General features: G+C 39.8%; 1 protein-coding gene and 2 long non-coding RNA genes across 8 annotated transcripts in view; 1 reads left to right on the forward strand and 2 right to left on the reverse strand.

Moving 5' to 3' along the window:
- The window catches only part of LOC143132420 (uncharacterized), a 39,497-nt gene that overhangs the window by 15,064 nt on the left and 2,059 nt on the right, over positions 1 to 22,374 (forward strand). Inside the window, exons 1-9 of one of the 6 annotated variants that reach the window (XM_076291924.1) lie at positions 16,578 to 16,631; positions 16,912 to 17,244; positions 17,334 to 17,738; positions 17,974 to 18,021; positions 18,182 to 18,250; positions 18,327 to 18,422; positions 18,511 to 18,535; positions 18,918 to 18,955; positions 19,481 to 20,187. The exons of 1 other annotated variant lie outside the window; for it this stretch is intronic. In XM_076291924.1, coding sequence (XP_076148039.1) covers positions 16,580 to 16,631; positions 16,912 to 17,244; positions 17,334 to 17,738; positions 17,974 to 18,021; positions 18,182 to 18,250; positions 18,327 to 18,422; positions 18,511 to 18,535; positions 18,918 to 18,955; positions 19,481 to 19,653 — 1,239 coding nt within the window. In that variant the 5' untranslated portion in view covers positions 16,578 to 16,579 and the 3' untranslated portion in view covers positions 19,654 to 20,187. Of the gene's footprint in view, positions 1 to 16,571; positions 16,632 to 16,911; positions 17,245 to 17,333; positions 17,739 to 17,973; positions 18,022 to 18,181; positions 18,251 to 18,326; positions 18,423 to 18,510; positions 18,536 to 18,917; positions 18,956 to 19,480; positions 20,188 to 22,374 lie in introns of those variants that run through there. 4 more of the 6 variants (XM_076291925.1, XM_076291927.1, XR_012988289.1 and 1 more) reach the window with 4 other exon arrangements.
- Positions 1,769 to 4,549, reverse strand: LOC143133117 (uncharacterized). The gene is made up of 4 exons (XR_012988461.1): positions 4,192 to 4,549; positions 3,477 to 3,544; positions 3,127 to 3,237; positions 1,769 to 2,996 (listed from the first exon to the last, which is right to left on the reverse strand). It is a non-coding gene; the product is annotated as an uncharacterized LOC143133117 (long non-coding RNA).
- Positions 10,424 to 10,891, reverse strand: LOC143133118 (uncharacterized). The gene is made up of 3 exons (XR_012988462.1): positions 10,799 to 10,891; positions 10,647 to 10,694; positions 10,424 to 10,566 (listed from the first exon to the last, which is right to left on the reverse strand). It is a non-coding gene; the product is annotated as an uncharacterized LOC143133118 (long non-coding RNA).

Below are 22,374 nucleotides of genomic sequence, written 5' to 3' on the forward strand. Positions count from 1 at the left end.
TGGCGTAGTAGTGCCCATTATTCTCATCGCTGTCGTCATCATACTACTTAGAAGGAGATCAGCTTAGTTATTCTTTCTCAAAGCAGAAGTTGTCATCTTTGTTGTGTTCAGTGCACACAGTTTCCCTGCTACGTGGGAGTGTGATTGGGGTCCTGCTGGTTATTGGTGTTGCTCTCCTGGTTGGGTTTGAGCTCCACAGAAGGAGGACCTTTGAGTTTAAAGGTAAACATGTTATGATCAAAGACTAATAATCCTGTCAGACATTTCAACAATCATTCAACTGTTATGATTTGATAGGGCCTGATACACAGATTGCAGACGCAGAGCATTCTGATACATACGGTGAGTGTGCAGGTTCTTCACGTTCAATTGCATGTTCTCAATATGCTTATAATAGCTGCTCTCTCTTCATGTCTCGGACATTTTGAAGTCTCTTAAAAGCTGTATCTTTCCTGTGTTTGGATTGGTCAGTTTAGAGTTCTGTTGAGAGCTGTTTATAAGGTGCTCTAAGCGATGCCACACGTTTTTTAGGCTAAAACATTTTATGTCACTTACTGCAAACAGCACCTAACCAACCGCTAGCTGTCTGTGTCCTGAATACACTGTAAAAAAAAAGCGATCTGAAAGCCCAGGCTCCAAGAACGGCAACAAAAACAATCTGGGCAAACCTAGCCCATGAAAACATAACAAACTGTTCCAGCAAATCACAGAAAGATGCAGGTTTAGGAGTTTCAATTGCACGGGAGCAACACGAGGGAGGGGGAGCGAGCTAGCTCTTTGTTTTTGTTTGAAAGTCAACAGAAGTGACGTTGCCCAGCATCACTTAGACTTAGAGCACCTTTAAGTGTTAAACTGTTCATGTAGAGCCCTACATTTACGTTCACTCATTTAGCAGATAATCTTTCCCAAAGTGATTAATGGTACAGTAACTGTGTTGTTTTAGTTTACTAAATAGCCTTCTCTGTGTCATCTGTGGTAAATCCTGGAGTAACTTGTTAAAGGAACACGCCACCCAAAATCAGTAGTGATATATGTTCTTACCGTAACTTTCACGAGTTGAGTCGTACCTCTCCCGCGTCGGTAGGTGCACTCTGTCGCGCGGCGCGAATGTGTTAGCATGTTGCTATGCTAGCGGGCTCTGCCGTGGCCGTAGAGAGAGGCACATAGCAGTATTCAAACACCTCCACGTTTTACCTACTTAAATACAGTTGCACAAGTAGTTGATGAAAAATGTTAAGGCACACAACATGAAACGTGACGATTTTCCAAGCGAATAAACATGGGAACTACGATGTGTGGCGCAATAGCACTTGGGAGTACTTCGACCTAGCGTGGTAATATTATTAACACCTAATTGTAGATCCTATCCACCACAGAGTTTAGAATCCATGCTGGATCGACCCTCAGCCTCTCCCTCCCCTCTGAGCGAGAGAGGCACACACACTAGAGGTGGTGGCTGGTTGTTTTAATGTAGGCTATATGGGTGATGCAGCGCTGCTGACGTGAGGCTAGAAAGCCCTTGCCTGTTCTAGAAAGACTGATCTAATGCAGCAAATATATTAAAAGGCAAAAGTCGTACATTGGCTAGGCCTATCCCCAGAATATCAGCAGCAAACTCAGTCTCTGTCGCGCAAAACAGTCTCCAAATAAAACGCACATCGGCCTGTTGCCTATTCTGCCAGCTTGAGAATCAACCAATCAACCATCAACCAAGAATCTTTTGTAAATTGCTTTACAATTACCGTCGGGCCTATAGGCCTACACTCTAAGAAATGGAAGTACCAGTGTGTACCTAAGTCGGTACAAATGCTTGTCGCTGGGGCAGTACCCTTTTGAAGTACAATACTGTACCTATGAATGCAGGTACATTTGTGTACCCTAGCCATCTGTACCCATCAAGGTACACTTGTGTACCTGCAATGACTAAAATGTACCTGTATATATCATTATCACATAGTACCCTTAAAAGGTACTATTCTGTACTTCAAGGGTACAACCCCAGTGAAAATTTAAGGTGGTATAACTAAAATATATGCACAACCAATAAGTACATTTAAATGTTTATTCTGGGGGGATATTACACACAATACTTCACATGAATACAGGTACAATAAATGTAACATGTTCATATTAAAAACACATTCATATCAAAACATCAAAATATCTTATATCCATATCAATATACATATTCACGTAAAACATGTTATGACTCTTAATGTAAGTGTAAATAATAAAACACTTTGGTTTACAATATTTTGCCTGAATAGCCACATTGTGTTTATACGCAGAAGGAAAAAAATATATTAATTTGCACGATAGCACTAATAACACCTTTATATGATCTATAAAATACCAATATTTGAGTTAGTAATTACTCCAACAAACCTTGTATGCTTTCAAGTTTATGTTAATACTCGTGTATGTGACAGTGATGAAAATACAGTATCTGCTTGCCATAACCATTACACGTTGCAAAATTAACAAAGTCCTTGCAGTAACTTAGTAGCTATGATCTTAGATCTCATTCACAGTGCATACACCATAGAATTGAGTGAACGATATGTGTGATGTAATGAGTCATATAGCGACATTTTAGAGTAGTATCTCAGAAAACAATGTGCAAGCCTTTGGGAAATATTAGCAAGCCTGTAAAAATGTACAATATATTGTTACAATGTTCATTACCTCACCAATAAATCAATCAATCAGAAAACACACTCCAATCCTTCCAATCATGAGGCGAGCCATTAAAAAGGCAAGAGTCTCAAAAGGCACCAAAGTTCAATTTCAAAAACTGGCAGAAATCCAACATATTCTTCAGGAGAGTGTGCTAAGTAAAGGTCAACAGCAGTAGAGGCTGCTGTTTTCCCCCTCTTCAACTTCTGTTCTTCTGCATATATCCACTTTGACTTACTGGAACCTTACTTGATCTACAGGACGTTCACATATTTTCAATAGCAGTGGTAGCCTCACCAATGACAGCAGGGGTTTTACATCTGTTGGAAGCAAAATGCAAACACAAACCTCAGAATAAGATTTTTTTCAACCACACAAATAAATAGCCTCAGACAGATTGTGTAAAATACCTTGTCTAATACATGTATGTAACTATATCAATCTGCTCACCTGGCATAGATCAGCGTTGAGTCATTACAAGTTCCATGGACCGGCTGACTCTCCCAAACTTCTCCTTACTCCTTTTCACCGTATCTTTATGAACGAAAGCTGCCTGCTCCACTATGTGTTTGAGAGACAAATGCCATGCAATAGAATAATATAATTAAACAAAATGACACAACAATGAAATAGCACAAAGATAATCTTAACCAATATATAAATTGCTATTGGGCAAAAAAAAATCTAAAAGTCTGTATTATTATAATTTGCATAATTTATTATGCAATACTTTTCTATATGTATTTAACATCAATAAGAAAAATACCATTACAAAAAAAACACCAAGTTGGGTAACTTACGTAGCCATTAGATCCTTTAGGAAAGGTAAGCTTACTTCCAAGTGGCCATGTTCTGCCTTGGTGGGTATCTGTGAGAAGGATTAACGTTAGATTTACTTTAGACCATTATCAAGCTCTGAGTAACTTTATAACATTATAGAATGGTTCTGAGTTGCTCCCTCTAGCTTCTAACTAGATAAGCAATGACAACCAGGATGTTCTGGTGAACATAGGCAACTCAACTAATTAATTTTCACCTAAACAAAATGACAGTGTTGAGAGTGATCGATCATGCTTACTGCATGTATGCACTTACCAGGCTTCTTTCACCTGCACTACCGTTGATATTAAACCAGCCTTTCAGGGAAGTTAGCAAGTATGTATGGCTAACAGTGCTAGGATATGCTCATATATCTATGGGCTAAGCTAGTTAGGATAATGATTGCTAGTGAAAGTTGGCTTTAATGGCTTCCACAAAAACTTAACATTGACATGGGAAATAGTAAATAATAAAACACACACACAAATCATTTCCTTACCATTTATCACGATAGTCATGCATTATTGAAGGAGTTTGAACTCCATTTAAAAATATCTGAATTCATAGCTAACCTAGGCTAAGTTGCTAGCGAATGCTAATGTTAGCCTTTAAGCCAACAATATGACTCCATTACTGTAACAGTAGGCTATTTACAATGTACAAACCGAATTTCGATAAATTGCAACTACACCTTACCTCTGAATAGCTTTGCCTCCTCTTCCACAAAGATTATTCCATCCTGCACATGTGTTTTCTCACACCAAGCTCCTCACTGAAAGTTGCTCCATTTCTTGGTGAGTGAGATGAACAAAGTTGAGGGGAAAAATAACGGTTGCTCCCGTCCCGAATCTCCTCCCCCAACAACTTTTGAGTGACAGGCCATGTACTTTTTGTACCCTTAGGTACAAATATGGTCCCTTTGCGAAAAGGTACATTAATGATCCAGGAACGGTACATATTAGTACTTTAGGGGCTCAATTTTGTTCCCTTTAAGGTACAGGGTCAAAAGTTGTACCTAAAAGAACAAAAATGTACCCCAACCGTACCCCTATTTTTGAGAGTGTATTGCCTGGCTTGCCTCAGCTTCGGTCACGTCCTTTTACAATTTTATCAATGTAATAAAAAACGCAATTTGCCACATAATTTCAGCATGCTCCTGGCCTACTAATTAATGCCTATTGTACTTTATTTTTTGCAAAAAGAAAGAAATCCTTGATAAAATAACAAGTCATTCACATTATAGGCTACTTTACACACTGTTATGTCAGGTTGACTGACAAGCCTGTTCTGAAGACTCCCATTCATTTTGACTGCACGAGCGCGTCTTTTTCAGACAGACATCGCAATTCATTTTATAGCAGGCCATCGGACAAATATGACGCCTCGATATTAAAGAAACTCCGACTCCATTCATTCTGAAAGTCCACCGCACAACAATGCAACGTGCATGTTCACATTTTTAGTAACAACCGCCAAACTTGCTTGCTTGCCTTACACATCTAAGTTTTCCGACTATTTTTCTTACCTTCTTTTTCCGCTGTGGATGTTAGTGAGTTTGTAGTTTTAGCTCTTAGCCTACGTTCTGAACATCTCGCACTGCCATCGCCCGATGTCATTTCTTAGTCATATCACTCTCTGTCTCTCTTTTAAATGCCTATTCCCTGAATGGTAGGCTACAATTATGTGTTTTATATGCTAATATCTAAACAAAATAACCCAGGCAGTCTCATCTAGGATATAACACAGGTTGAAGTTGGTTCTATTTAGGGAGGTGAACATCTGTAGATGACTCAGAAATGACATCGGAAGACAAGGAGTGAATATGGCAAGAGGCAAGCCGAAGTCTGCTGACAAGGGCCCGACGGTAATTGTAAAGCAATTTACAAAAGATTCACTGAACAAAAATGCTGATGTGGTACATGAAAATGTAGCTAAAAATGTGGAGAATGCAATGCAATCAAGCATTTTGGACGATATATTGTCACAAGCTGGCAGAATAGGCAACAGGCCGATGTGCGTTTTATTTGGAGACTGTTTTGCGCGACAGAGACCGAGTTTGCTGCTGATATTCTGGGGATAGGCCTAGCCAATGTACGACTTTTGCCTTTTGATATTTGCTGCATTAGATCAGTCTTTCTAGAACAGGCAAGGGCTTTCTAGCCTCACGTCAGCAGCGCTGCATCACCCATATAGCCTAGGCCTACATTAAAACAACCAGCAGGTGCGGTTTTGAAAATTGGTCAACAAACTTTGGTGCTGATGGATGGCTGATGGATGATACGTTTTGCTATGCAGTTATGGTTGAAATAATAGCCCATCAGCGCATCTCTAGTGTGTGTGCCTCTCTCGCTCAGAGGGGAGGGAGAGGCTGAGGGTCGATCCAGCATGGATTCTAAACTCTGTGGTGGATAGGATCTACAATTAGGTGTTAATAATATTACCACGCTAGGTCGAAGTACTCCCAAGTGCTATTGCGCCACACATTGTAGTTCTCATGTTTATTCGCTTGGAAAATCGTCACGTTTCATGTTGTGTGCCCTAACATTTTTCATCAACTACTCGTGCAACTGTATTTAAGTAGGTAAGACGTGGAGGTGTTTGAATACTGCTATGTGCCTCTCTCTACGGCCACGGCAGAGCCCGCTAGCATAGCAACATGCTAACACATTCGCGCTGCGCGACAGAGCGTTTGAGTGCACCTACCGACGCGGGAGAGGTACGACTCAACTCGTGAAAGTTACGGTAAGAACATATATCACTACTGATTTTGGGTGGCGTGTTCCTTTAATATAAAGTTTTGATTGTAAACATGTCTCACTCTCTTGTGTGTCTAGAAAATACCAGTGCTGAAGCTCAGAGAGAGGATGAGCTCTAGATGACTCAGAAGCCATCAGGAGTCACAAATCTACATTTTGTTTTCGGTGTGTTATTTTCATTCTGTTGGAAATGTAAAGATTATGGTGTGAAATCATTTATTATACAGTATTTAAAAAAAAAGTTTAACGCACAACATTAGCCAGTCAAGATATCTTGTTGCTTTGATTGAGTTGTCTCAATGTGAGTTTGGTGTGTTCGCTAATCTAAAAATGTGTGTTGCTATGTAGTTTTCTATGCATTTCAATGTTTTAGGTTTTGTTTCATGATGTTATATTTCATTGTGTGTATTTGATGGGTTTCAATTTAAAAACAAGACAGAACATTTGTAACCGGAAGTTGTTGTCATCAGACTACATCAGGTTATATGGCATCTTGATTTGTCCAACTTAGTTGTCTTAAGCAAAACCGCACAAGGGAATATAATTGTTTTAAATAAAACCATTTGCTTAATACCAGTTACTTTACCCAGTCTAGCACTGCTTCTACCAGTTTCATAATGCTGTCTTTTATATTTCTCTGCCACTAGATGGCAATGTTACACAATATGAATCAGAGCCGTATATAGAGATATCTCTATATACTGCTCTGATATAAATAACTCAATGCAGACCATACACTACACAAACACAGACAGATTCACCACTACTCCTAATCAAGCCTGATCTCCTAGGTTACTGATGTCTTACCAAATTCTGTAGGTTACATTGGTTTTGCTGGATGGTGGTCACATGAAACATAATTTATAAATAAGCTCTAAAGCAGAGGTGTGCAACAGAAGATTCTGATTATTGGAAGATGACTGTTACAGCCCTGAGATGTTTTACCATAAAATAATAGTATCGACATCTATTAGGGGGCTCCCATACCCGGTCGCCTGATGAACCATTGGACGACAGGGAGGCGCCAGGGGACAGCGTCATTCCATCAGTGGAATGATGCAAACTAAATATATCACACACACAGCAGACTTCACAGCAACATCATGTGACTCTTCTGGAGATGACTGCAGTCAGCAGTCGAAACCGTCAGGTATGACAAAATAACTTTAAGCCTGTTGGATAAGAAAATCACTTATAAGTTTAAATAGTTGGCTAAATGAACTTGTTCGGATTGCTGATAATATGTTCTGCATAGTACATAATTTTTTATGTTGTTTTTATGTTTTAGTTTTGCTTTATTAATTAATTTGCTTGCTTCTGGGCATACTGAGCATTTACATAAAATATTTAAAGGCATCCTATGCACGTATGTTACCTTATGCTTTGAAGTCATTTTGATGGTAAATTAACTTGTAATAAGGGAGAATTGTGGGGCTATATAGCAGCCAGCGCCCTGAAGGAGAACTAGCCTTGCAATTTGGGTCTCGTCGACCTGTCCTGGGAACATCTCACGAGAATTGTGAAACATTACCTGGTCAGGAGTTATAGTTCTCTGGAGATTGTCTTTGCCTGTTGCTATTCCATCAGCTCCAAAACAAATGGACATATACCGTGTCCAGAGGGAAGGGCTCAAGCTGTGAGTGGCATTTACAAAGGTATTAAAGTATTAACATTTTGTGACTCTAGGGGGAGCTATAGAGTCGCCAAAAATGCGCAAAACTGCAATAGATACCTTTAAATCTTTTCACAGTGGTCTCAACCTGTAACAGAATCTCCATTCAGGAAACTACATTCTACATTTAGATAAGAGATGTATCATGACATTGTCAACCACCACAACCTCAATAGATAAATAAAAAATACATTTTAATGGATAATGGACTGCTGGTAGACAGGAGGATAAATAGTTTCACTGACAAAGTTATAATAAATGGCATGAAATACACTCATATGAAACAGAATTTCTAAATAGGCTCTAAAACTCCTGTTCAAGAGAAGAGATGTGGCAGTAGGTGTGTAGACCATGAGATGCTGCAGTAGCCTAACGGTGCCTACACACGGTTGCGTTGAATGCAGTGGAGAAGCATCTCATTCACTTTGCATAGGTTTATGTCATCCGTTGCCGAATTGTATTGTAGTTCCGTTGGGTTGCTTTGCTCCCGTTGCCGTCAAAAAGAAGAGAAATGTTCAACTTTTGCTGCACCAACGGACAGCAATGCAAGGCACCAGCCAATCAAATTACGGTTATGCTTCAAGGTATACACCACAGGAAAACCCAACGGCATGCAGTAACGCAACGCGAGCGTGTCAATCTAGGGTAAGTGCAGCAAAATAAATTTAGACATCTTACTTCCTGTCTAAATACTTGGTGTCTATACTATAAGAGACACAATTAGTAACATTCAGAAGGCAGCATTAGAATGACTGATAAGGAGACAGGTTTCTGGAATACATTTTTGTCATAAATATGTACATCTTAAAGAGTCAAGACATGACTGGCATTGTATACATATCACAGTGAAGGAGAGAGATGTTTAGAAGCAGTGAAAATGTAATATAAATGTTTAAACATTGCGTGGACACAAGTGGACACACATTCTCCATACTCATCACATCACCCAAGTTAATTGTCTTGTGGATCATGGCACGGCTCGTTCTTCACTGAAGCTGACTGGGTTACCATGGGAACGCACACGCCAGGGCTGGTCTCAGTTGGTACTTTCAAAATGCCTGACATTTTAAAACAATGTGTAAGATAATGGCTTGAACATAATTTTGATGGAACACTGACTCATAACAGGGAGAATCTGTTTGTTTCAATAGACGTCATTTTTGCCTTTATTATGATAGGACGGTTAAAGACTGAAAGGAAGTGAGTGGGAGAGAGAGAGAGATGGGATTGGGAAATGCCCCGGGCCGGCTCCCCATGGGCACTTGGACCCAAATGTAGTAGGATATGAGTGCTGTAGCCAGTTGCACCACAGCACCCCCCTACCCACCCAGACATATTTTTGACTGCAGTCCTTTATTATTTCTAATTTCTTATAAATAAATATATTTTGGTTGAAAAAAACACTGTTGTCCAGCTCCCTCTTTTATGTTGTGGTTCTGAGCTGGCCATAACATTGTACATTTGGTATCGTATCGTAGCCTATAGGCCTAAAGGATAAAAAAATAGTGTTTACATACTGATTATTTACCTCTTCGTTGACAGAAATGGCCACTGGTTATAATAGCCACAGCAATCATGACCACTCCGATGCTGCACAGTATCCGAAAGAAGTTCTCATTACAATGTGAAACCTGTTCAGGTTGTAACTCAACAGGTGTGGACATATCTTGTGCTGTCGGCATACAACAGGGTTTTGAATAACAGAGCAATTTCCAACAATAGGAAATTAAAAACAAAGCACATTTTCACAGACTCATTAAAGTTAAGTTTAAATTGCACTGTGAAAAAAACCCTTAAATACTCACCATGAACTTCCAGGAAAACTGCACGTCTTCCACACACATCCGGCTCTGTTGCAGACAATAGTGCATCTGACACCACACAGCTATAGTTGCCTGTATTGACCTGCTGGACTCTTCTGAGATGGAAACTAGCCTGCTTCTTCTGAGAATCCCACATCTCAATGTCAATGATGGTGTGATTCCTGCAGAGGTACGCAAGGAGGACTACGGTGTCTGGAGCATCAGTAGAGGAGCATCTGAAATCCACATGTGCTCCTGCTGTCACTCTGGACTCATCAGTGGCTATGACTGCTGGATATACTCTCTCTACACAAACACAGGCATGAGGAAATGCTGTTACTGCTGGATATGCTCTCTCTACACAAACACAGACATGAGGAAATACTGTAACTGCTGCTGCCCCACAAAAAAAACCTTTGGTTCTCATAAAACATGTGTACCGTACATTAACATTCATGGTTCAAACAAGAATAACAATAGTATTCAAGTGACTGATCGGCCATGATGTGATGAGAGCAGCTCTTACCAATTATTTGGATGGAGATGGAGTTTCCCCCCTGTCCTCTCACCTCACTGGGCTGGTATTTTGTTCTGGAGAACACGCAGCTGTAACTTCCTCTATGCTCTTTTGTGGCACTTGTCACTTGGAAAGTGGAGTCATAACTGTTGGTTGAGGCCTTCTTTATGCCAACTCCGTCCTTGCAGAGGTAAACAAACACCACTTCCTCAGGTTTCTTTGATCCAAATGTGCTGCACTTGAACTCAAAATCTCCCCCAACTTTAACACGTGAAGAAGATCCAGAAATGTGAGCAGGGAGAACAGGATCTTTATCTGCAGCTGCTATAAAATATGAAAAACAAAGTGAATTTAAATGGTCTTGACATGTTACAGGTTTTCTTTTATTTCTCGATTAAACATACCTGAGCCCTGGGACACTGTGGGAATCTCCTCTGTCACAGTAAGTGCAACTGTAAGATTAAATTAACACATGAATACAAATATAGCCTACAATCAATAGTTTCATCATATCATATCAGTAATTGAAATGAATACTTAAAGATCATTTACTTACCAAGAATAGCTATTAAAATAAACATCTCACAGCGTGTGAGAACCAAGCCTCTGGACAGCAAAACAGCAGTAGTTTCAGACTAAATGAAGAGCAGACAGCCCTGAATGACGCATGTAGAAATGGCTTTTCACCTGTCGATGTATTCTTAAGTCAGTGTGGTCTCAGTTTTCTGCCTATGCGGCTATAGTCATGATTTATTTTCTCTCTGAGACAAAGCGTGTCCTGGTTTTAGCGAGGCCTCATCAGCTGGGTTTGACAATGAAGTTGTCTTAATGCTAAGATGCTGCATTAAGATGTTGCCTGCTACGTTTCAGTTTTCATATAGTCATACCCTGTATTGACCACTAGAGGGAAGCAGCTCCTCTGGTCAACACATTTTCACATAATTTCTGTCTGCACATGTTTACTCTTCGGTACATGGTGATGCTGTGGTCATCTGATGCCATAATCTTGTTACCATCATTAGTTATGCTACATAACTTGTATTGGAATCTCAAGGTATTGCTATTGGTAGCTCCATGTTTACGCCAGCAGGTGGAGCGTAATAACTCTTCTTTCAAATATATTGGTAGGCCTATGTTCATTCACATAGAGAAACATCAGTGACAGACTTAACCAGACTTGCTTTTAGAAAAGGCAACATGAGCTCACATGCAACTTGTCCAAAAGAATGTGAGTTAAGAAATTCATCTACATTTTGATAATAAATAATTATGAATACATAAATAAATAAATCATGTTTATGTATATTTTATAAAACAGTGTGCAGATGAGCCATACATTGAATATATGAATGAGGCTCAGCATATTCAGGTGTGTTGAAAAATCTTTGGGGGGTGCTCTGCAGCACACACATTCTCCTGTAAATATTCTCACTACAAGCTGAACTCAGAAATTGGCAGCCCTGATTATTCAGTTTTTATTATTATGACCACCGCTAGCGGTCATATAGGGATTGTCAAAGTTTTTTTTTTTTTTTTTTCCCGTCATCTACTTCCTGAAATTTTGGTCAACGATACCCGGGGCACCGAAACACCGGGGCACATGAAATTTGGTGGGTATGTAGCCCCACTAGACTTTTACGGAAACATTTCGTTTGGTCCCCGGGGGCCACTCCCCCTCCGCGCTGGGCCCCCCGAAACCCCAAAATTCAGTTTTTCCTAAATAACTACCTGAACCGTGGCACCGAGGATGAAGACATTTTTATGGTATGTTGGTCTCAAGGGCCCACATCAACCTAGCCCATAATCACTCATTTGTGATTTGCACCCCCCCGGTAAAAAATGAAAATGCAATATCATTCTGCTTTAATCGCCCCTTTCTTCAGTAAAGACGTTCAGAACTGCACCAAATTTTATGTGTATGATTAACCTGACATTCTCTGGGGGTATGCCAAGTTTCGTAGAATTTCATCCATGGGGGGGTCTAAAAAATTAAGTTATGTATACATTTAGTGACTGTACACTCATTGGCCTGTAGATGGTGGTGCACACATATACACATGCACACACACACACAGGCACCCACATACTATCGGTATTAGAACGGCCGATACATAATTACAAATTCAGTAGGATTAAAAGAAAGCCAAAATAAATATTCATCATCATCATCATGGCTGCATTTCCAGTATTGGGCGATAAGTAGTCGTTTGTCCACTAGATGGCGCATCGTTGCAGTGAGACGTAATTTTGTTGGAAGTTAATCTAAAGTGGGTTGGAAAGACACTACGCTTCCTACAAGGACAAGACTGTAGGCTACAGTAGTTTACCGCAGAGAACGTCTAAGGGTAGGATGATTTCTGCATGACATGTAATTCCCATTTCCTCTTGAAGCCGAAATAAAACTGAGAATGGACATGCTTGTTTTTTACTGCAGGTAGGCTACGTTAATCCTATCAATAGCAGAACGTAGGTAAAATAATGTTACCATTAGCATGGTTGAGTGATGGAGGCAAATCTGATTATTGATGTATTTGTAGAAAACCATAAATGCGTTTATAGGCTACCAAGCAAATCAATAACAGCACTAATTGTATCTTTCGACTGTCATCTCATTTGCTTATGACCATAACCTAGGCTACTAACAGGAGCTAAGTGAGTTAGCCTAGCAATGTAGATTTATTAACGCACCCGTGATGATCTACATCTCCATTTAAACCAGATATTTTAGAGCGCACGTTGAGATGTATTCAGGGCAGGGCTGTACCTACACATATTTGTTGCACGTGCTACAAAAATCATTCTTTGCGATGGATGATTTAGTACCAACGTTACACCGGTCAGATACAGTTTTGCCTATGGCTATTCCGTGAGACTGAGGAGCTTTTTGTTTGTTCGAAGTGCGTGCTTAGGGTGTGAGAGGGGAGTCGATGTGCTTTGATTCCAGCTTGGTAGTTGTAGTCTATGCGATTAAAAACACGTGTGTGTGAAGTATCCAAACAATGATAACGCTTTCATTATGGCTGCTTTAGCCACATACCTTGAGCTACTGTACAGTGGGTTGGGTTCCATTTAGAAGTGTCCACTTCATTCGGCCTTTCCGTGATTCACAGGTATTCACACAGCTACGTGAAATGTATTACTACTGATATGCAAAACTATTAACTTTTCGCCAAGAGGTGGCAGCTTGATACTGTAAGGTGTAAGCCATTGGTTCCAAAGGAGATTTTATTTGGGTCGCCAGCATAGCCTAGTGACAATCTGTGTTGTGTAATAGGCCTAGCATAGGGCCTACCTTATATAGCATATAGTTTGTTAACAGTCACGGTTTTGTCATAACTCCCTCTATGCATTTTTGCATTTAGAATAGCTCTAAAACCGGGGGGCGAACATGTCGCAGGGGGGGCGCCAGTGCGTGGATATCTCAATCGCAAATTAAACAATATTTCTATCGGGCGCCTACCATGGACTAGGCTGGGTGAAAATCAAAAGATTGCGTCAAAAGATTGAGCTTAACCATGGACCTCATAGTTGCAAAATGCAAGGGAACATGAATCAGCATATTATTTGCACAAACAATAACGGACAGTAGCTCTTCAACTTTGCCTGTTAAAATGTGTATGAACAGTCTCGCAACGCATTTCATGAAGGCCCTTTTGGACATGTCAGTTATTTGCACCACTGGGTAAAACGGCATTTTGTTTTAGACTACTGGTATTTAATTTGTGCATTGACAATAAAGCTGAATATCATTTGAACTAGATGACTAAACTTATGCATATGTAGAAGAAGAAACATTCACAAAAATCCATGACATGACCTCTCTTCTTGATAGCTGTTGAAAACTGCATGGAACTGACAGGGATTGTTTTGTTTAATAATAAATAAATTAGGGCTGTCAAAATAACTGATTAATTTCGATTAATTAATTTGAGAAAAAATAACTGATTCAAAAAATTAGTGCAGATTAATCGATTTCGTATGACCTTTGCCCCCGAGCCGTTCTAGTCAGTAAAAATTAGACTGTAAAATGAAGGAGAGAGAAGAAAACGTGCTGCCTGGATCATTGATTGGAACATTTACTTTTAAAAAACGGCCTGATGGTGTTGATAAAAAATAAAGTGTTGAAAATAAAGTCCTCTGCAATGTCTGCAGCAAGGAATTTGCATATCACCGGAGTACATCAACTCTATAGTCGCACATCAATGCAAAGAAATAAGTGTTGACATTGAGGGGAGTGTTAATTTATTTTCATTGTGTCCCCTAGGTTATATCTTTGGCCTGAAATGCCTTGTATGTGAAAAAAAAATTCTTCCCGAAGCACTTTATTTTGAATTTATTTGAATTTGAAGTCATTTCCTCAGCATATTAGGCCATATCATAGATTATTATGGCAATTATTTGAACAGTGAAAATAATAATAAAAGAGTTTTTGAACTTTAATGTCACTAATGCTGATTATTCAATGATTAATTTGAATTTAAATATTTAAAATACTTTCACAGCAAAAATTATATATGTGATTAATTTAGATTAATTAATCACAGAGTATGTGATTAATTAGATTATTTTTTTTAATCGATTGACAGCCCTAAAATAAATAAATACATTATGCTGCTACCTTCTGCTTTTCCCAAATACAATGTAGCCTATAGGTGTACCTTTCATCAGTCCAGTTGCAATGGATGGACTGTGATGAACTGCCCTACTTGTGATTGTTTAGAGATTTTAAAGGTTTTATAACAATGCTACAGATTTTTTGGCTACGAAACAAATCTATTCACCTTTGCAGCGCCAGTAGGCTACTTTGTGTGCGGAATGTGTGCAAACACACATTCCAAACAAGCATACACAAAAGTTTCAAGAGTGGGGGATGGAGTAGAAGATGGAGACAAATTCATTAATATGATTTATTTTCGCGGAATGGACTTGCAGGACTGAGCGGCGGTCATATTTTGTACCGCTATGCGGTACATCTAGTTATTATTATTATTATTATTATTATTATTATTATTTATTTCATTTGTAACAGACATGCACAAGTTTCCACATAAATGTTGCCATTTGATGCACCCATCAGATATAACTGGTGGGTATCTAAACCCAGAGAAGACATAACTGTCTGCTGTGCCACATACAGAGAGAGCAACAGGGTCGACACATTTGTCTGTCATACAAAATACATTTCACTTCACACTACTGCAACCAGTTAGACCAATGCTGACACTATGACAACCAATGGACCAATCATGTTGCTGATCTGCAACTCTGGTCTGAAATGTTCTAAAGTGGTTGTTTCGGTGGGAGAGTTGGTGTGGCTGATCACTTCTCAGGGCTGACAAGATGACCTTTTCTGTGAACTTAACAAAACAGAACATTTAGGGGTACAAGGCTGTGATGTCTGTGAATAATCTAGAGTTGATGCGTCAAGATGATTTGGGGGAGAGAAAGGTCAAATAAAATGTTTTTGTATGGCAATATGCAGCTTAGAACTGAAGGACTAGAGAGAAGTCGAGGACTTCCTGTGGACGACATAGTGGTGGCTGTGGTCCAAATTTGCACACAGACTATACTTCCTCACAAGCACTCCCATTTTATCATGAGAGTGTTATTTACAGAAGAAACATGTAGATAGTGAGAAAGGATCATACAGAGGATCATCATGACCTATACTCTTTTGATCCTGTGATATACATCACGACCTGTCTTTAAATGAAGTAACATATACATACATCACGACCTGTCTTTAAATGAAGTAAAGTAAAATACATACATCACAACCTGTCTATGAAGTAACATAATATACATACATCACAACCTGTCTTTAAATGAAGTAAAGTCAAAAAGCTGTATACTGCCTGGCTGTTTAAATACCTTCTCTGTTATTCTTGGATTCAGAGGGGTCCTTTGTACACATTCGTGTACATCTAATCCTGCTATAATACAGAATATATTGTGGACTTGGATATGGTTTGCACTATTTGGATGTGTGGCCATGAAGTAGAATCAGCTGAAGTCAAAACATTGTATCTAGACTCTTTGAACACCATCTCCATTATTTGGGAGACATTTGTACTGCAAAGTTAGTGAGTCATCGAGCTTGCTTTGCCCATGTGCTCTGTGTTCATATTCAAGTCAGCCTGGTGCAGTGGTCAGTCCCATCCACGTCAATTTACATTAGTGATCTGCAATGCATTTCATTTGTGCTCCTAAGAGTAGTTGGTTATATTTAACTTCAGTTAAAATGGTTCTTGTGATGACTTACTAAAAACCACGTCCTCAAACGGGTGTGATGTTCAATAAATAGTCAAGCACTTCCTCATACACTTTCTTTTCTGTGATGGAGTCACCGAGTTTCATTCTTCTAGTCTGTCTCATGATACAATGCCACGGTAGGAGATGCTTTTCATTTTGAAACTCACTTTATTAAATGTTCATAGTTTTGGTTACTTAGCAGATGCTTTTGTCCCAAGTGATTTACGTAATATGAACACTACAATAGTTACAATTGTAAGTAAGCTGGTAAGCCTATGGTAAGCATAATTACTCATGCATCTAGGTTGTTCTACGTAGTAGCCTATTTTACACAGAGAAATTCAATATGTACAAATTTTATAAGGAGACAGTTCATTGATTTAACCATCAACAAATTACTTTTGGTCTCCCATGAAGGGTCCACTCATTTCCATTACCTACAGAAAGGAGAGGAGGTAACACTGTCCTGTGGAACATGTCAATGGGAGGCTGATGTGGACTCAGACAACAGAGTGGACTGCAGCTTATCAAAGACCGGGAATTATTCAAATAGACCAGCATGTTCAGCTAGAGAACCGGACCTATGCAAAGAGATAAAGAGAAACACATCCAGAATGTGTGACATCAGTGTGAAGAGGGGATTGTTTGCTTGTGTTCATTACTCCAGAAATGGCTCTTGCTTCATTCATCCATTCAATGCCTCTGCTCATCATGTGGAGTCCTACATTGTTGCTCAGGAAGAACCAGAGAGTAAGTGGGAATGTAAGATGCCCTTTGAACAGAAAGATTAACAACATGTCATAAAGTGTTTCAATTTCAACATTTCACTTTGTTCACAGTGGTGTCCGAACCTGTAATGAAAAGCTCAGTGCATGTGTCTACAGGAAAATCAGTTAATCTGACCTGCATCTTTACAACAAAGGGACATTATTCCAATCAGCCTTTTGTGGTGTACTGGATTAAGACTGGTGCTGAGAGCAGCACATGTGTGTACTCATATCAAATGGATGTCTATCATGGTGCTGGTTTTGATCACTGTTCCATTGACAAAGATCTTCTGCTGAGGAGATCAAACACATCCCACCCTTCTCTCACTGATACCAACACCCATAACCTGATAATCAGCAATGCCACTCACTCAGACAGTGGACAGTATGTGTGTGTCTTACAAGTGGACAAGAACCAGCAGCACTGGAGCGTAATCACCAACACTACAGTCACTGTGGGTGATACAGTCAAACCTGGTAAGAATATGAGCCTCACTTGAAATTCAGTTTCTTTCTCAGTGCTTCATCTTTTGCGATGGAACAGATAGTTAGATACATATTTTAAAGACCCTGACATGGATGTGCAACTTGTTTGATTTGTCTGAAGCTGACATTAATTTATTATGTGATCCATGCTTATCTTCATGGGCGTGACTAAATAATGGATGGTAATGCGCTGACACTACCTCACTATGGTATTTCTCATGATAAGATGTGTATATTGAAGCCAATCTAACAACCACTGGAATTACCACTGTTGGTAAGTTCAGCTTGACATTTCACATGGAAAACATAATGAACAATGCAGTGAGGTGTCTGAATAAAAGTAATGCTATATGTATTCATTAAACCAGGACTCATAATAATAATAATAATAATAATAATAATAATAATAATAATAATATAATGTTTACTTATAGAGCACCTTTCTAAAAACAACTCACAAAGTGCTAATAACACACTCCCCACCCCTGGAGATGGCATTGCTGGTAAGCACAGTGGAAAAGCATACATCTCCCTCTGTTGAAGCACTATGATGATATGATTTGAAATCATATTTTTCAGAATTCATTCCTATCTACATGGCTGGCGTAGTAGTGCCCATTATTCTCATCGCTGTCGTCATCATACTACTTAGAAGGAGATCAGCTGGGACCAAAGGTGAAACATTTACATGTAATTTTATAATTTTATGATTTATTTATCATAAACATTGAATTCAGTTCTTATTTTGTTGTTGTCTTTACAGCGACACAGACTGTGATATTCCAAAGGTAATCTTTTAGATCTTGTTGTGTGTTTGATGATGCGTTCATTTATTTTCTTTGGGATGGGTCTATGATTAAGCAGATATCTTTGTGTGTTTTTTTCTCTCGACTCTCCTCACTATCCCTCCTCATTACTGTCTCTTCTCCTCACTACCCCTCCTCATTAATGTCTCCTCACCTCACTATCCCTCCTCATTACTGTCTCCTCTCCTCACTATCCCTCCTCATTACTGTCTCCTCACTATCCCTCCTCATTACTGTCTCCTCTCCTCACTATCCCTCCTAATTACTGTCTCCTCACTATCCCTCCTCATTACTGTCTCCTCTCCTCACTATCCCTCCTCATTACCGTCTCCTCACTATCCCTCCTCATTACTGTCTCTTCCAGTTATCAGCATGGTGAGGCAGAGGACAATGATGATGAGTGTGAGTTGTTTTTTGGGTGTTTTTCTTCTTGAGAGTGAAATTATATTCATGCTATAACAGTGAACTCTGTAAGGAGAAGTTCGGTGTGAAATTGACCTTAGCTGTACTGAAAGATGTTGCCGAGTACTCACATGTGTCCAATAGGCACCTTCGCTCACCCCCTAGCATTCCAAATTACGCCGTTTTTAGCCGAGTAGCTGTGGGGGCATAGCGTAGCCTATGCAACTAAATCGCTATTTTTACACCATTAAAAAGGTTCCAAGTAACTCCACACTGCATTGGTAGACTTCTGAGGGTCTTGGAACCTTTTTAATTGTGTAAAAATAGCGATTTAGCTGCATAGGCTACGCTATGCCCCCCACAGCTACTTGGCTAAAAACGGCGTAATTCGGAATGCTAGGGGGTGAGCGAAGGTGCCTATTGGACACATGTAAGTACTCTGCAACATCTTTCAGTACAGCTAAGGTCAATTTCACACGAACTTCTCCTTTAAGAAAGTAATGTTCTCTTAATTGCCCTTTGTAGGTTCCCCTTATGCGGTGAGCCAGAGAGAGCAGGAACCCATGTACTCCCTTGTTCAGCTGACTGAGCAGGAAACTGACTGTTCCACCAGCGGGGATGGAGAACTCGCCTCAAAGGCGTCGGGACACAAGACCATCATGAAGAACAACTCCATTTATGAAACCGCGGGTCCATAGCTTCAAACTCCTGCCAATGCACTGTGTCAGCACTCAGTTGGGGCATGATGAGGGGGCTACTGGAGGCTTTTGGTTTTGTTGTGTATGGACTAATTATTTTTCAGTTGATGTTATGTACGAAGCATAACTTCTAAGTGGGTGTTTTCTCACCTTTCACTTCATTGCATCCGTTTGTGCTTGTTTTAGATCATGTGGTTATCAGTCATTAGCGTCCTCATCGTTGTTGTTTGGGGTGAGATGCATAAAAGTTGCTTAAGTTCTTTTTCAGTTCAAATGAGGAAGGAACTCTTGCTGTCTGAGCTTCCTGTGAAATTCCCCATGAAGGTTGAGTTTCTCAGTCTAGTCTTTCAAATTCATTGAATATTGGCTAGAAAGGGGAGAGTGCAGTTTTTGCACTCGAATTCTATTCAGGTGCATCAATCTACATGTTATGTGGTTCTGTTTGTGTGAAATATAGTTTGTGCTATGTAAAGATATATTTAAAGGCAAAAATGAACAAATACCAATGTTATTAAAATATGTTTTTAAAAGTCAGCCCAAAATGAATATGTGCATTTGTTTTTAACTTCAGATAGACCTAACTTCATGTTTGTTAAGTCATATCTACTCTAAAATTTTAGAATACTTTTGATTGCACGCTGACAGAGATGCACAACATGCTCCCTCAAAAAGCCACAAATTCAAAAGCACAATTATCCTGTTCTGACATTATTCCTACATTATTCTGGAGGCGTGTTATGGAAACCTTTTCGGTCAGGCCCGGGTCTCGACCGGCGGGGGGGGGGGGGGGGGTTGCACATAATTGTTTAGCTGGCCCAATGAGTTGACCATTTTCCTAGGAAATATCGCATAGGCTTTGGTCACAGAAAGATAAATGAGTTAAGGTAGTGAGGTTTGGGGTCATGCTCCCTGGAAGAGTTTTTGGAAAAATGACTCCTTCAATGAGGACTTGATTCAAGGCATCTGCTATGGAAAAATGACAGTTACAAAGCATGACATGACATTGCCATGAGTGTGTCATAAACATTATAAACAAGTCATACATGTTTATGGCATAACGATTCTATCATTTGTGTCATTCGTTTTTTGCAATGTCAAGTTAAGATTAGGTTTAGGATTAGAGTTAGGGTTAGGTTTAGGGGAAAAAGCTCAGGCTCCCGGAAAGCCAGAAAGCGTGAGCTCGCAAATCATTTTCAACCGTTCTCCTCTAATGATTATTGCTGGCTGAGCAGATTTTTAAACTTTATTTTCTTTTTTCCTTTTTCAGGTTTCCATAATGGGTAAGTATTCTGTATAATTTCTCTTTTAATTCTGTGTATATTAATGCTTATTTTGTTTTTCTGTTTTTCAGGTTTCACATACTGACTTGTATCCCCGAGCGCCGCTGTTGTAGCGCCTGGATTAGTGTGTGCTACACCTCACTGTGTGCTGAGTGTGTTTCACTAATTCACGGATTGGGATAAATGCAGAGACCAAATTTCCCTCATGGGATCTAAAGAGTATACTTATACTTATACATGGCCAGAAGATCCCAGGTGTCCCAATGGAAACGATCTGACCATAATTGGAGAAGGTAGGCCTAGGCCTAAAATTTAGTGAGAACAGGCGCGCGCAACTTCAGACAAGGAACAATTTCGGGTGCGAAGTCCTGTGATCAAAATTGGATGTGGCCTAATAGCCTAGGCCTACTAAGTAGGCTACTGTATGTCCGAAAAGCAAAGCATGTCCCACATTAGGGCAATCCACAACATTTCTCGCTAAACTGTCTATCGCAGCAATTTGGCGCTATATAATTGGAAAGCCCGTGTTCCGCTCGTTTACACATGGGCTACAGGTGGGTTTTACAGGCACTGGGCCAGTGTAGTTTCTTGAGATACGTAAAGTGCAGCCCCTGAAAACTACCCCCGAGTTGCCATGACATTTTTTACCCCACTGCTAGGCCTACTCTGCCCACAATAAGGGCAGGCTAAATCACACTGATTTGAAGTTATCTAAGTGAGCGCCGACCGCATCATAGCCTATAGGCACTGGCGCAGCACTTCACTCCAGTATAGTTAGATCGATCAAGTTGGATAGTTGAATTATAGGATGCTCCAGAACTCACACCGACAGAGTCATAAAGGAGCCATACCACAAGTCACTATGAATGTGGTTCTGTTGACCTTTAGTTTTGCGTGCAAACACTACTGTGTTTGGAGGACAGTTGGTTTAGGGCCAAATTCAGCACATTTAATCGTATCGCAATAATGCCGATAAGGCCATCCTTAAAAATATTTTCGTTTGCCGTAACCCGACCGACCCTGTCAATTTAGAACCGACCCAAATATTTATTTTTTTCCCCTTTTAGTCCGACCGACTTGCTGGTTGTAAACTTGCGTTAATACCGACCGATTGTTTTTTTTACTCTAAACAACCAATACAAATGCAATAAAATAATATTTATTTTAGTAGGCCCAAGTATTGTGAATATAAATTGCCTACATGCAAACGTGGCTCACTTAAATAAAACCCTGTGGCGTCATCTCTACAACATTGGTTTTACGCATGTCACACTATAGCCTACGCTTCGTTTCATTCACACCAACTGATAATGCTTTTACTTGGCACGAAGTTCTGGAAGAACTGTGGCCAGATCTTTTCTTAACCCTTCTCCCCCCCCCCCCTAGTCTAACGGTGACCGTGTCGGAGTATTGAAATTGGTTGTGCTCTATTTAGCATTTC

This window comes from Alosa pseudoharengus, unplaced genomic scaffold, assembly GCF_046254945.1.
Source record: "Alosa pseudoharengus isolate Yale_2024_CS ecotype anadromous, Long Island Sound unplaced genomic scaffold, YU_APseudo_1.1 YU_APseudo_1.1_scf_19, whole genome shotgun sequence".
NCBI lineage: Eukaryota > Metazoa > Chordata > Actinopteri > Clupeiformes > Clupeidae > Alosa > Alosa pseudoharengus.